The sequence below is a fragment of the Dasypus novemcinctus genome, chromosome 1 (assembly GCF_030445035.2).
Source record: "Dasypus novemcinctus isolate mDasNov1 chromosome 1, mDasNov1.1.hap2, whole genome shotgun sequence".
NCBI lineage: Eukaryota > Metazoa > Chordata > Mammalia > Cingulata > Dasypodidae > Dasypus > Dasypus novemcinctus.
In genome coordinates, this window is record NC_080673.1 from 41,551,055 (window position 1) to 41,564,437 (window position 13,383).

At 37.5% G+C, this 13,383-nt stretch overlaps 1 protein-coding gene across 1 annotated transcript in view; it reads right to left on the reverse strand.

The window, feature by feature from the left end:
- The window catches only part of FHIP1A (FHF complex subunit HOOK interacting protein 1A), a 345,875-nt gene that overhangs the window by 34,294 nt on the left and 298,198 nt on the right, over window positions 1–13,383 (reverse strand). The window contains exon 7 of the mRNA XM_004469803.4: window positions 6,558–6,725. Coding sequence (XP_004469860.2) covers window positions 6,558–6,725 — 168 coding nt within the window. The remainder of the gene's footprint in view (window positions 1–6,557; window positions 6,726–13,383) is intronic.

The window sequence follows — 13,383 nt, forward strand, 5'->3', positions numbered from 1 at the left end:
CGTTTTGTGGCAAACGCCAACGACTGAACTTGCAAACGCTTTCTCTCCTCCCACTGCCAGGGAGGAGGACCGCACATAAGCCTCCTAAATTTTAATAAATGCTCATTACTCACCAAGCTGGACTTGTCTGAATCTTTTTTTGATCTCATGTATTCCTATCAGTTTGGTGGAAAGCCATTAATTTATAAAGCTCCCCACCATACTCAGGACATTTACTAAGAATTTTCAAATACAGCTATTTACTAGACAGTGCTGAGAGAAAATTGAACAACTTTTGCTTTAGAAGTCTCAACCCCAACTCTCGGCCCTTCTAAAGTGCTTTGGGCCTTACATTCTCCTTTTTCATTTCCCAAAGTGCTGACAGTATGCAATTATACTTTTTTTGGAAGTTCATACAATCTCTGATTTCTACAAATGAAAGATACACAGCCAAACAGGGAAAATACCCAAAGTGTATATTACAAAATCACTGTACCCTTTCGGGAATAATTGCATATCAATTTATCATGCTAATTAAGTAATTTATGTTCTCATTCTTTGCATGGGAGACTAAATGTTAATCTGTCTCCTAGGTAGAATGGGTTAAAAATCTGTTCAATGAAATCCAAAATGCTGTCATAAAGAAATAGTTGTACTTGGCCTGTAGTTACAGTTATCCAGACACAGCATACTCTATCCCATCTCAAGCTTTCGCACACGCTGTTCCTTTGTCTGGAATGCCTCCTCCATAGGCTAACTCCCACTTATTCTCAAATACTTAGCTTAGGCATCATCTCACCTAGGACATCTTTCTGTTCTTTTTCCCAGGTTTACCACTCACCATCTCCTTTCTCCAGCCCGTTAGGTGTTCTTCTTACAAATTGCCATAGTAACCCCTGCTAATCACTGCTAAGGGTGCCCAGCATGGTGTATTTGTCTTTTTATTACTGAGTTGTAAGAGTTCTTTATTTTACATACAAGTAACTATCAGATAAATAATTTATAAAACTTTCCTCCCATTTTGTAGACTCTTCAATTTCTTGATGGAGTTCTTTGAAACATAAACATTTTTAATTCTGATGCTGTCCAATTTAGCTATTTTTTGTTGTTTTTCATGCTTTTGGCATATCTAAGAAACTACTGTCTACTCCAAGGCCAAAGAATTTGTCCCTGTGTTTTCTTCTAAGAGTTTTATATCTTTAAGGCTTACATTTAGGTATATTATTTAATTTCTTTGTATATGGTAAGGATCCAGTTTCATTCTTTTGCATGTGGTTATCCAATTGTCCCAGCACCATTTGTTGAAAAGACTATTCTTTCCCCATTGAATTTACTTGACAACTTTGTTGAAAATCCATTTACCATAGACATAAGAGTTTATTTTTGGGTTCTCAATTCCATTCCATTAATCTATATATGTCTATCCTTATGCCAGTAGTATGCAGTCTTGATTACTGTAGCTTTGTGCTAAATACTGAAATTGGGACATGTAAGTCCTTCAAACTCGTTCTTTTTCAAAAGTGTTTTGGCTATTCTGGGACTGTTGCATTTCCATATGAATTTTAGGATCAGCTTGTCAATTTCTGCAAAAAAGGTGGCTGGGAGTTTGACAGGGATTACAGTGTATCTGTAAATCAAATTGAGAAGTACTACCATCTTAATATTAAGACTTTGGATCCATGAATATGGGATGTCACTCCATTTATTCAGGTCTTCTTTAATTTCTTTCAACAATGTACATATTTTGTTAAATTTATTAGTATTTTATTCCCTTTTATGCTATCATAAATGGAATTTTTTCTTAATTCCATTTTCGGATTGTTCATTGCTACTGTAGAGAAAAACAACTGATTTTTCTATATTGATCTTGTACCTGCAATCTTGCAGAATTCACTTATTAGTTCTAATGGTTCCTTAGCAAATTCCTTAGGCTTTTCTATATGTAAGATATGTAATCTAAAAATAGTTACTTTTATTTCTAATCTGAATGCTTTTTTAAAAAATATTTTTATAAATTTTTTTTAGGAGCTACCAGGGATTGAGCCCAGGACCTTGTACATGAGAAGCAGGCACTCATACACTGAGCAATATCCATTCCCCAAAGAGAATCATTTTTTGTTTGTTTTTATGAGGTACTGGGGATTGAACCTGGGACCTCGTACTTGGGAAGCAGACACTCAAATAACTTGAGTTATAGCCACTCCCCTTTATGCCTTTACTTCATTTTCTTGTCTAGATGCCCTGACTAGAATGCAAGTACAATGCTGAATATAGGTGGCTGCAGTGGACATTCCTTCTCTAGTTCCTCATCTTAAAGGGAAAGCTTTCAGTCACTCAACAATTTCAGTAACTCAACATTACTTAATGTTATGTAAGCTGTGGATTTTCATAGATGCCCTTTATCAGATCAAGGAAGTTCCCTTTAATTCCATTTGTTGAGTGTTTTTATCATAAAAGTGTGTTGAATTTAGTCAAATGCTTTTTCTGCATCTATTGAGATGATTATATGATTTTTGTCCTTTAATCTATTGATACGTATTACATGAAATAATTTTTGGATGTGAAAACAGCCTTGAATTACAGGGATAAATCTTACTTGCTTTTGGTGTATAATCCTATCTATATATCGTTGGATTTGGTTTGCTAGTGTTTTGCTGAGGATGTTTCTGCCTATATTCATTAGAGATATTGGTCTATAGTTACCTTAATCTTGTTATGTCTTTGTCTGGTTTTGGCATCAGTGTAATATTAACCTCATAATAATTAGCTGGGAAGTGTTCCGCCCTCTTCTACTTTTTTTTTTTTTTTTAAGATTTATTTATTTATTTCTCTCCCCTTCCCCCCCCACCCTGGTTGTCTGTTCTCTTTGTCTATTTGCTGCGTCTTCTTTGTCCGCTTCTGTTGTTGTCAGTAGCACCAGAATCTGTGTTTCTTTTGGTTGCGTCATCTTGTTGTGTCAGCTCTCCGTGTGTGCAGCGCCATTCCTGGGCAGGCTGCACTTTCTTTCGCGATGGGTGGCTCTCCTTAAGGGGCGCACTCCTTGCGCCCCTACGCGGGAGACACCCCTGCGTGGCAGGGCACTCCTTGCACACATCAGCACTGTGCATGGGCCAGCTGCACACGGGTCAAGGAGGCCCGGGGTTTGAACTGCAGACCTCCCATGTGGTAGACGGACGCCCTCACCACTGGGTCAAGTCTGCCACCTCTTCTACTTTTTGAAAGAGTACGTGAAGAATTGGTATAAATTCTTCTTTAAATATTTAATAGAACTCACCAGTGAAGCCATCTGGGCCTGGCCTTTTCTTTGTGGGTAGATTTTAAGTTATTAATTAAATCTCTTTGCTTGCTGAAGACCTGTTCAGTTTTTCTATTTCTTCTGAACCAATTTCAGAAGTTCGTGTCTTTCTTTCTAGAATGTGTCCATTTTATCTGAATTAATCTAATTTGTGGGCATACAATTGTTCAAAGTATTTCCTTATAATCCTTTTCATTTCTGTAAGGTCAGTAGTAACATCCCCTCTTTCATTCCTGATTTTAGTAATTTGAGTCTTCTCTCTTTTTATATGAAGCCTAGCTAAGTCTGTCAAGTTTGTTAACTTTTTTAAAACCAAATTTTGGTTTCATTGATTTTTCTCTATTGTTTTTCTATACTCTATTTCATTAATTTCTGCTCTAATCTTTATTATTTCCTTCCTTCTTTTTGCTTTGAGTTTGCTCTTCTTTTTCCAGTGTCTTAAGATGAAAGGTTAGATTATTGATTTGAGATCTTTCTGTTACAATGTGGGTGTTTTACAGCAATAAATTTTCCTCGCACTGCTTTCCCTGCATACCCTAAGTTTTAGTATTTTGTTTTCTTCATTCTCATTCATCTCAAAGTGTGTTCTCATTTCCCTTGTGAGTACTTCTTTGGCCCAATGGTTCTTTAGGAGTGTACTGCTTAATTTCCATATATTTGTGAATTTCCCAAATTTATTTCTGATGTTGATTTCTGATTTCACCCCACTGTGACCAGAGAACATATATAGTATGATTTCAATTATTTTAAATTCACTGAGTTTTATTTTATGGCCTAATATATAGCCTCTCTAGGAGAATATTCCATGTGCATTGAGAAGAATTTGTATTCTGCTTCTGTTAGGTCAAGTGTTCTACAGGTGTCTGTTAGGTATAGTTAGTTAATAGTGTTGTCCAAGTCTGTGTTTCCTTGTTGAGCTTCTGCCTAGTTATTCTATCCATTACTGAAAGTGAGGTACTGAAGTCTCCAACAATTATTGTTGAATTGCCTATTTCTCCCTTAAATATTGTCAGATTTGGCTATATGTGTTAGAGCTCTGTTTTTAATGCATATGTATATTAATTATTGTTATAGCTTTCTAATGGACTGACCCTTTTATCATTATAACAGGTCCTTGTTTATCTTAACACTTTTCGTTTTAAAGTCTATTTTATCTAATATTAGTACATCCACTCCTGCTATGATTATGCATTTGTGCATTTGCATGACATATCTTTTTCCATCCTTTTACTTCCAACCTATTTGTATATCTGAATCTAGTATGTCTCTTGTAGATAGAACATAGTTGTGGTTTTTTAAAAAGATTTATTTCTCCCTCCCCCTCGTTGTTTGCGCTGTCTGCTCTGTTCTGTTCATTGTATGCTCTCTATGTCTGCTCATCTTTTTAGGAGGCACCATGTGGGAGGGAGGCACCCAATGGCTTGAGCTACCTCCAATCCCCGCTTGCTGTTCCTCTCATTGTGTTTCCGCATTTTGTTTCCTCATTGTATCATCTTGTGGCATCATCTTGTTGAGGCAGCTTGCCACACCAGCCCATCATATCAGCTCTCTGTGTTCTTTGTCTTCTTTAGGAGACACCAGGAATTGAACCCAGGACCTCCCATGTGGTAGGGAGGCACCCAACTACTTGTACCACATCCACTTCCTTGGTTACATGTTTTTTTAATCCAGCCTGACAATCTGTCTCTTAATTGTTTTATTCACTCACATTTAATGTTATTATTGATATATGTAGATTTACATCTGCCATTTTATTTATTGTTTTCTATATATTTCATGTCTTTTTTTGTTCCTCTATTTCTGCTTTTCTGCTTTCTTTTGCATTAAGTGAATATTTTCTATTGTAACATTTTAATTTCTTTAAAGATTTTTTCAGTATATACTTTGACTTATTTTCTTAGTTCATAGCTCTAGGGCATACCATATACATATTAACTTATTAGAATCTACTTCAGATATATATTATATCAGTGCAGTTAGATATAGAAATGTTAGTCTCACATAGCCTTACTCTTTCTCCCCCTACCCACCTTTGTGTTATGATTATACATTTTATAACTACATATGTTCCAAACTGAAAAATACATTGTTAAAACTGTTATTCTTTTAATTTTGGAATAGTAGTTGTAATTCAAGAGAGACACAGCATTTGATAGGGTGATCTGAGGGGTAGCACTAATAGTATAAAAGGATTTTTAAAGTAAATCAGAGCCCCAAACTAAAAAATGACTGTCTATATTCACAATTGCCCAGACTTCCATTTCAAAATACTCATGAACATAAATATGGTCTCTAATACCTAGACTTGTACAGAAGTTTGAAATTATTTATGAATTCCAAAAAGAGAGATTATGTTTGTAAACAGGTATGTTCCTCTGGGCATAATACCCTTTGATTTTATTAGATTCATCCGAGATGTCTTTGATTAAATGTTAAGATCAGTAGACTGTAACCCAGTTTGAGTTCCTGCCCCACTTCGGGAGTTATATAAACGGACACTCAATCAAAGAGACATACAGTAGCAGATACACAGAAGAAGATACAAAGAGGAAGACAAACAGTTCCATAGACATGGCAGAGGTCCTGGGAAGAGAGATAAGCCATTAACTTGATAGTTTACAGCTCATCTTGTAAAGAGACCAGAGCAGCTGAGCTCAGAAAGAATTGAGATCTGGGAAGACAGACTAGCCCTATGCCAGTCTACAGCTAAAATAGGAAGAAGCTGGACCCACGGAGTCCTAAGAGGCAAGAGGAAGTCTGAACCTTCGCAGACGTCACCCATCATCTCACTTCAACACATGGCAACCAGGTTTGTTAAGGAAGAAACCCTGAGTTGGACTCTTTTGGGGTAGCTGCAGGCTTTTATCCCAAATTAATATTCTTATAAAAGCCAACAAATTTCAGGTACTCTGCAGCAGCACACCTTCGGCTGACTACAACTTAATATGCTGTCTTTCCTCAGCTTTACAGTGCACATAAGTCCATACATTCCTCTGCATATTGCCTCCTCTCAGGTACGTTTTGCTAGATCTACAGAAGAAAAGTGCCAACCCAGACAAACTGAGAAAAATGTCCCATGAAAGGCAATAAATGGCACTTCCTGGCCAGGAGGACTCCTAATAGGAAAACACAGTATCAAGTTCATCTCTTCCAAAATAGAAGAGGAGGTATTAGCTATAAGAGAATAACAAGGAAAGAAAGAATATTCATACTTTCTTTCCAAAAAGTTCTCCTGAAATCTATTTTTGAATCATGAATTCCCTTCCTCTAGGGTTTTCCTTACCCGAAATGGGGTGTTGATTCGGCTTGTGAGAGTGTCCAAGATATGGACATTCTCATGCTGGTGCAGCAGAATAAAACGGAGGAAGATCTCAAGCAGTGCTGGCTCAGAAATGCTACGCAGGAAAAGGTCCAAATATGCAGTTGTGGTCATGACTTCCTCCACAGTTACCTGTGACCAAAGACAGAGTAAGGAGAGATAAACAGCTACTCGATGCTATGAATCAAGCCTTGCCAACTGTCTCCTGGCCTGGCATGGAATGAACATACCTGCCACAGAACACACTTAATAGTTTCATCTGAAGCTCATAACCTATTTACATTCCACAACACCTCATGCTGCTTCCACCCCTTAATTTACTAAGGGAAAAGTAAAGACATAAAGAAACAATTCAAGTATTCCAACAACTCTAACTATCAAATGCAGTTCACATACCATAAAGATTTTAGTGTTAATCAAAAAGGGGGAAAAGATAATGGAAAGTATTTACATGGTTGGTAAAGAATTAATTAGGAAGCTCAGCAAATTTGTTTCATTATTAGTCATTCAATAAACATTTATTGGTATCTGCCATGTACAAGGAAAGGGAACATAAGAATATGTTTCTGTCCATCAAGAAGATAAAACTAATGAACAAAATAATAACATAATAAATGGCAAAAGAGAAGTATAGACAGGAAGAGCTGCAGATGTTCAGACGTGTTTCTGGAGGGGTATACAAGTCAAATTTTTATAACTGAATAACATGTATTAGTGTTATTTATAAAATTTTATAAGTGCTTAATGTTTATAAGGTAATTTTTACTTTTTTTGAAAGATTTATTTTCCCCCTTCTCCTCCTCTCACTCTGCTGTTCTTGCTGTCTGTGTGCATTCGCTGTGTGATCTTCTGTACCTATTTCTCTTTTTGACTTTCTTCTCTTCTCATTTTCTCTCCTCTAGGATTCACCGGGATTCAACCTTGGGCACCTCTGATGTGGAGAGAGGTTCCCTGTCAATTGCACTACTTCAGATCCTGGTCTCTACTGTGCTTCACCTTGACTCTCCCCTTCGTTTCTTTTTTGTTGTGTCATCATCTTTACTGCATGACTCACTTGCGTGGAACTGGTTCATCATGCAGGCACTAGCTTACCATGTGGGCACTTGAGCAGGCACTGGCTAGCTATCTCTTCTTCTTTTTCACCAGGAGGCCCCAGAGATCGAACCCAGGTCCTCCCATATGGTAGGCCGAAGCGCTATCACTTGAGCCACATCCACTTCCCTAATTTTGACTTTTTTTGTAATGCAAATTAATATCTTCTATCTAGTGTGATTTTCCCACACAGTAAATTCCAATTTTTCAGCAAGTAAGAATTTGAAGAGCCAAATTTTTCAGAGCTGAGGATTTATCCCATTAAGCATCAAAATTTTAATTTTAAATGCTTTGACTGGAAATATTTTAAGAGCTAATATACATTTCTTTGTCCTCCTAGAAGGAAAATATAACATCTTGTGATAGAAGGGGTCATCAAGGTCATCAACTGCCTTACTGTTTATAGCAGAGAAACACCCAAACTTGGATGTATGAAAATTATTAGGGAGGTAGTTTAAAATTTCAGATTCCAACAGTGCACCTTAGAAATCTTAAACACCCCCTCCCCATGAGTCAAACGCACTTGATGTTAAATGAAACAAATGACAAAACTTAGTAATTAATCATATCTTCCATTTTCCAGGTTCCATCTTTTTTTTCCATCCCTTTGAAAGTGTTAGCCACCACTTTATTGCTGGTCCATTTCTTTTTTTATACTACATTCCTCTTCCCTTAGAGCTTTCTCCTTTCAAAATTCACAGATTGGTTTAGAAATCATATCTCTAAATCTTCTACAATAAGTAAAAATGGGCCCTAAGTGGACACATCTGTGCATAAGGACTTGGTGATATCTATTTTGGCTGCTTAAATTACTTATAAAATCCTTGCTCTCAGCTATATTATGGATAGATGAGCCCAAGTGGATAAAATATTACCAAATCAGTTTTGTCTGTTTTCTTTATTCTAACAGAGGCATGCCTATACAATAAATTTGAACCCACTGTCTTAGAATCTATTGAAAACTCACACAGCAGTGCCCTGAGTGGCCTGAGCACACTATCAGCACACAAATACCCTTTCCCTGGAATTCAGCACCAATGTTATGAGCCTTCAAACATTCAACACAGTACTTTGTCACCTGACCAATTTTAAAGAACTCTCTGTGCCCCAAATACAGCAAAGGGAAACAGGTAAGCATTACACACTTGGCAAATAAATGAGCTTGAGAAGGGCATTCCACATGGACTGGCTCCGCTTCTGAAACAAACTGCTTCTGACCTTGTATTTTATGGTGTTCTCTAGCCTGTACTCAGGGCACTGTCATGGAATACACACTGTCTTTTTCTTTACTACACAAGTATGTTGTACAGGGACTGGCACATACAAGGTACTTAATCAGTGTTTACCGAATGAATGACAGCTCCCTATGACCTAGCATTTGCCAGAGCTAAGCTTAACTTTCAATTCCTTCCTATCCTCTGCATGTGTTGAGTAAGCTCCAGAGAGTGAGGACATTTTTTATAAAGACATGAAAAATAAAAGATGTCCCTAGATACTTCTAAAGGGGGAAATAACTCACAACCCCAAACATATAGTTCCACTAACTCATATTCATTCCACTACTGCAATCTCAGGATCCTTTAGCAAACACTTAATCCATAATACTTGGTAAAGTCAAATTCCCTAATAATCTTGTAATTTAATGATAATAAATTTTCTTTTTGGAGATGTTTTAGATTTACAGAAAAATTAAGCCAAAAGTATAGGAAATTCCTGTATAACCCCACCCCTATACACATAGTTTCTCCCACTATTAACTCCTACATTAGGGTGGTACATTTGTTACAACTGACAAGCCAATATTGAAGCACTGCTACTCACCAAAGTCTATAATTTACATTATGTTTTATATTTTGAGCTGTACAGTTTATAGGCTTTGACAAATGTATAATGTCATGGATCTGTCACTGTAGTATCAAACAGAACACTTTCACTGACCTAAAAATGCCCTGTGTTCCACCTATTCATCCCTTCTGAGCCCATGGAAACCACTATCTTTATATCAATGTTACAAGTTCTTCTGTTAACATAAGATAATAACTACAATAAAAATCTATATTTGGTCCATGGCTACACTCCCCCTTATGTTTGTTCATTCCTCAGTCTTGAGCGATTTGGGAAGATGTTCACTCTGACTGCTTCAGACTGAGAGGGGAGTTAAGTATTATAGGCCAGATGGAAGGAATTGTTTTGCTTGCAGTTGTAGATACTCCTTGTTTGTTGGGATGGGACTTGCCCATTATCATAGTCTTGCTGGTTGTTCAGGGCAAGCCTGAAGAACTGGAGAATAAGAGTTGGCTGCAACACTGCTAGGATTCAGGGTCAACTGGCATATAAACAATCCAAAAATTTAAGTCTCTGAGAGATATATTTAATGGATATACTGAAAATTATAGGTTCAAATAAAAGGGGTAGAAGAATCATGAGTAGGGAATTATAAATGAATGTAACTATGTTATATTGGGGAAACAGATTATTATATATTCCCAAACAGGCCCCACCAAGGGGGTATTGACTTCATGAGACTGTGTGCCTTGTCTCTGTTGTATGGATGTCCCTAGAGCCCTCAGAAGTGCTTTTGTTTGAGACTTTGTTTACTATGTCAACATAGTAAAATCTGTTCAGGACCTGTATAAGTGTAATCTCCAGAATGACCTCCTGACTCACTTTGAAATCTCTTCACCATAAAAACTCTTTTTTACTTAATGTTTCCCTCTCTTGGTCCTTTCCCAAATGCATCACTGGTTAATGCTTGATAATAATCCCCTGGTGCCAGGAGGTTCATCCCCAGGAGTCATGTCCCACATCAGGGGGAAGATACTGAATTTATTTGCTGAATTTGGCTTAAAGATAGGTCACATTTGAGTAACAAGGAGGGCTTTCAGGAGGTAACTCTTGGGCATTAAGTATAATTAGGTTAAGTTTCATTTTTACAAGCATAAGTTCTTAAGTATAAGCATTAAGACCAAGGGCTTGGCATCTTGGCCTGTTTTCTTTTATTAGGCACATCTTATGGATTCTAGAGATTTTTTGCCATTTTCTTTGAGAAAATAGCAGGCCCTCCCCAGGATGGAAGCTTTGTTTGTGTATGTGTGTATATTTTTAAGTAGGTACCAGCAATTGAACCCAGGACCTCATACGGGAAGCAGGCACTCAATCACTTGAGCTACATCCACTCTTTGGAAGTTTAATATTTTGTTAGCTACTGTGTGGGTCTCTATTGAGAAAACATAGGAACACATCCATATCTCACAGAAGTATGCTTTAGGTACATTTTCCCCTATATATGTCCTCACTATCAACACCTTGTACCAGTGACATATCTTTGTGACAGATCCTGAAAGAAAATTCTTATATTTGTATTCTTTTTTTTTTTTTTAAAGATTTATTTATTTATTTATTTATTTAATTTCCCCCCCTCCCCTGGTTGTCTGTTCTTGGTGTCTATTTGTTGCGTCTTGTTTCTTTGTCTGCTTTTGTTTCTTTGTCCACGGCACAGGAAGTGTGGGCGGCGCCATTCCTGGGCAGGCTGCACTTTCTTTTCACGCTGGGCGGCTTTCCTCACGGGCGCACTCCTCACACGTGGGGGCTCCCCCACGCGGGGGACACCCTTGCGTGGCACGGCACTCCTTGCGCGCATCAGCACTGCGCATGGCCAGCTCCACACGGGTTGAGGAGGCCCGGGGTTTGAACCGCGGACCTCCCATATGGTAGACGGACGCCCTAACCACTGGGCCAAAGTCCGTTTCCCTATATTTGTATTCTTAACCACAATCCTCACCTCCCCAGAGTTTACTGAGTTATACAATTACCCATTTTATCTTCTGGCTTTTCTTCTAGTGTCATGGATGGCCCCTAATCACTGCACACCAATGTTCATAACAGTATTATTCACAATTGCCAAAAGATGGAAGCAACTCAAGTGTCCATCAACAGATGAATGGGTAAACAAAATGTGGTATATCTGTACAATGGAATATTATTTAGCTGTAAGAAGGAATGGAATATTGACACATGGTACAGTATGAATGAGCCTTGAGAAAGTTACATTGAATGAAGTAAGCCAGATGCAAAATGACAAATATTTCATGATCTCTGATAGAAACTCAGGATAGTGAGCAGATTCAAGGAGGTAGAATCTAGAAGACAGGTTAACCAGGAAATAGAAGAGGAGAAGAGATCAGTAGATTTTATAATTAGGTTGATTGTTATGATTTGGAAATAGGGGTGAAAGTGGCAGAGCAACATGAGTGTAATTAACAGTGCTGAAGTGTGAGTATGAATGTGATCAAAAGGGGAAGTTTTGGGCCATCCATGAGGCTAGAAGGAAAGCTAGAGGATAATTTTCTTACAATCTTGACCGTATTTTCAACTTATCTATTGGGCACTGCTGAGCTGATGTATCATCCAGAATTCTAGAATCTGCCTTTGTAGATACAGCTCTCTCCCCTCTTAAGTTACACAAGACCTTAATAAGCTCAGAAGCACAGCAATAAACTCTCTAGACTATAAATCTCCACCTTTAGGAGCTGACATGAAAGGAAGGCATAGCATCTATGGTTTACTACTCTTAGGCTGGATAAAGGAAAAGATTTTATATCTTTTTAGAAATAAAAGCTGTCATTTATGAGCTAAGAGGATTTAAGAAAGCACTGGGAGGGGCAGCATTTCTATAACAAGCTATAAATATTAATATCACAATTCCACTGAGCATCAAGCTGCATCAAGCTATAAAGAGAGGTCACACTCACCTTAAACTAATACCCAAATGAGGAAAACTTGGTACCTTTCTCTTTCCCATCTCTTCCCTCCATCATATCATATCCTCTTAGCCCTCAGAAGCCTTTTATCCCAGAAAATCTTTTCCTGCCTCATTATCTTTTCAGAAACTTCCTTTAATTCCCCTAAATAGGCAGCCTCCTTAACGAGGATGAGAACAGAGCCTAAGTGTGATCACTTGAAAGCAAATGATAAAACCCCAGAGAAAAGGTTTTCTGTGCAGAATGTAAAACTGAAACTTCACCTAACATCCCAAAGAAGTATGAGGAAAATAAGAAACTAGCATACTGTTTATGACCCAAGTATGAGGGAAATCAGCTGTTAATTTAAGTAAGACATTTTACCTTATAGATGATTGTCAATATTTATCCTCTTCTATAACGAATTGCACGTAGCTACACATTTCCATAGAAATACTAGTAGAAAAAGTAAATGAGGTTCTACTTTGCTACCATATCATATGCAATAATAAAGTTTATGATTTTAAAGAATGTTATTTCTTACTAAAGGTAGACCACAATGACTACTGCGACTGCAATAATCTAAGGAGAATTCAGTTCTCACAAACAAATAATAATTCTTGACAAGATAAATACACCCATAACCCTAAATTATATATCTCCCAGGCACTCTTAGGTGTTAGTTCTTAGTCCAAGTTCTAGAACAAAGCCCTGTCTTGGGTACTTGATTTTACTGCTATCAAATCCAGTTTATTCATTCTTTGAAATAAATCTCTTTGTCCACTTTCTCCACCTTCCAATAGTCCTTATCTAGATCCTTCCTTTGTGCCAAGCACCCTTCACAAATCCCTTAAACTGGTGTTTTGCAAAGTGTAGTCTGAGACTCGAGTGGGTAGTGAAATCAATTTATTATTTCACTAATGGTTTAGATCAGTTTCAAATAGAAAATAGAGCATGAT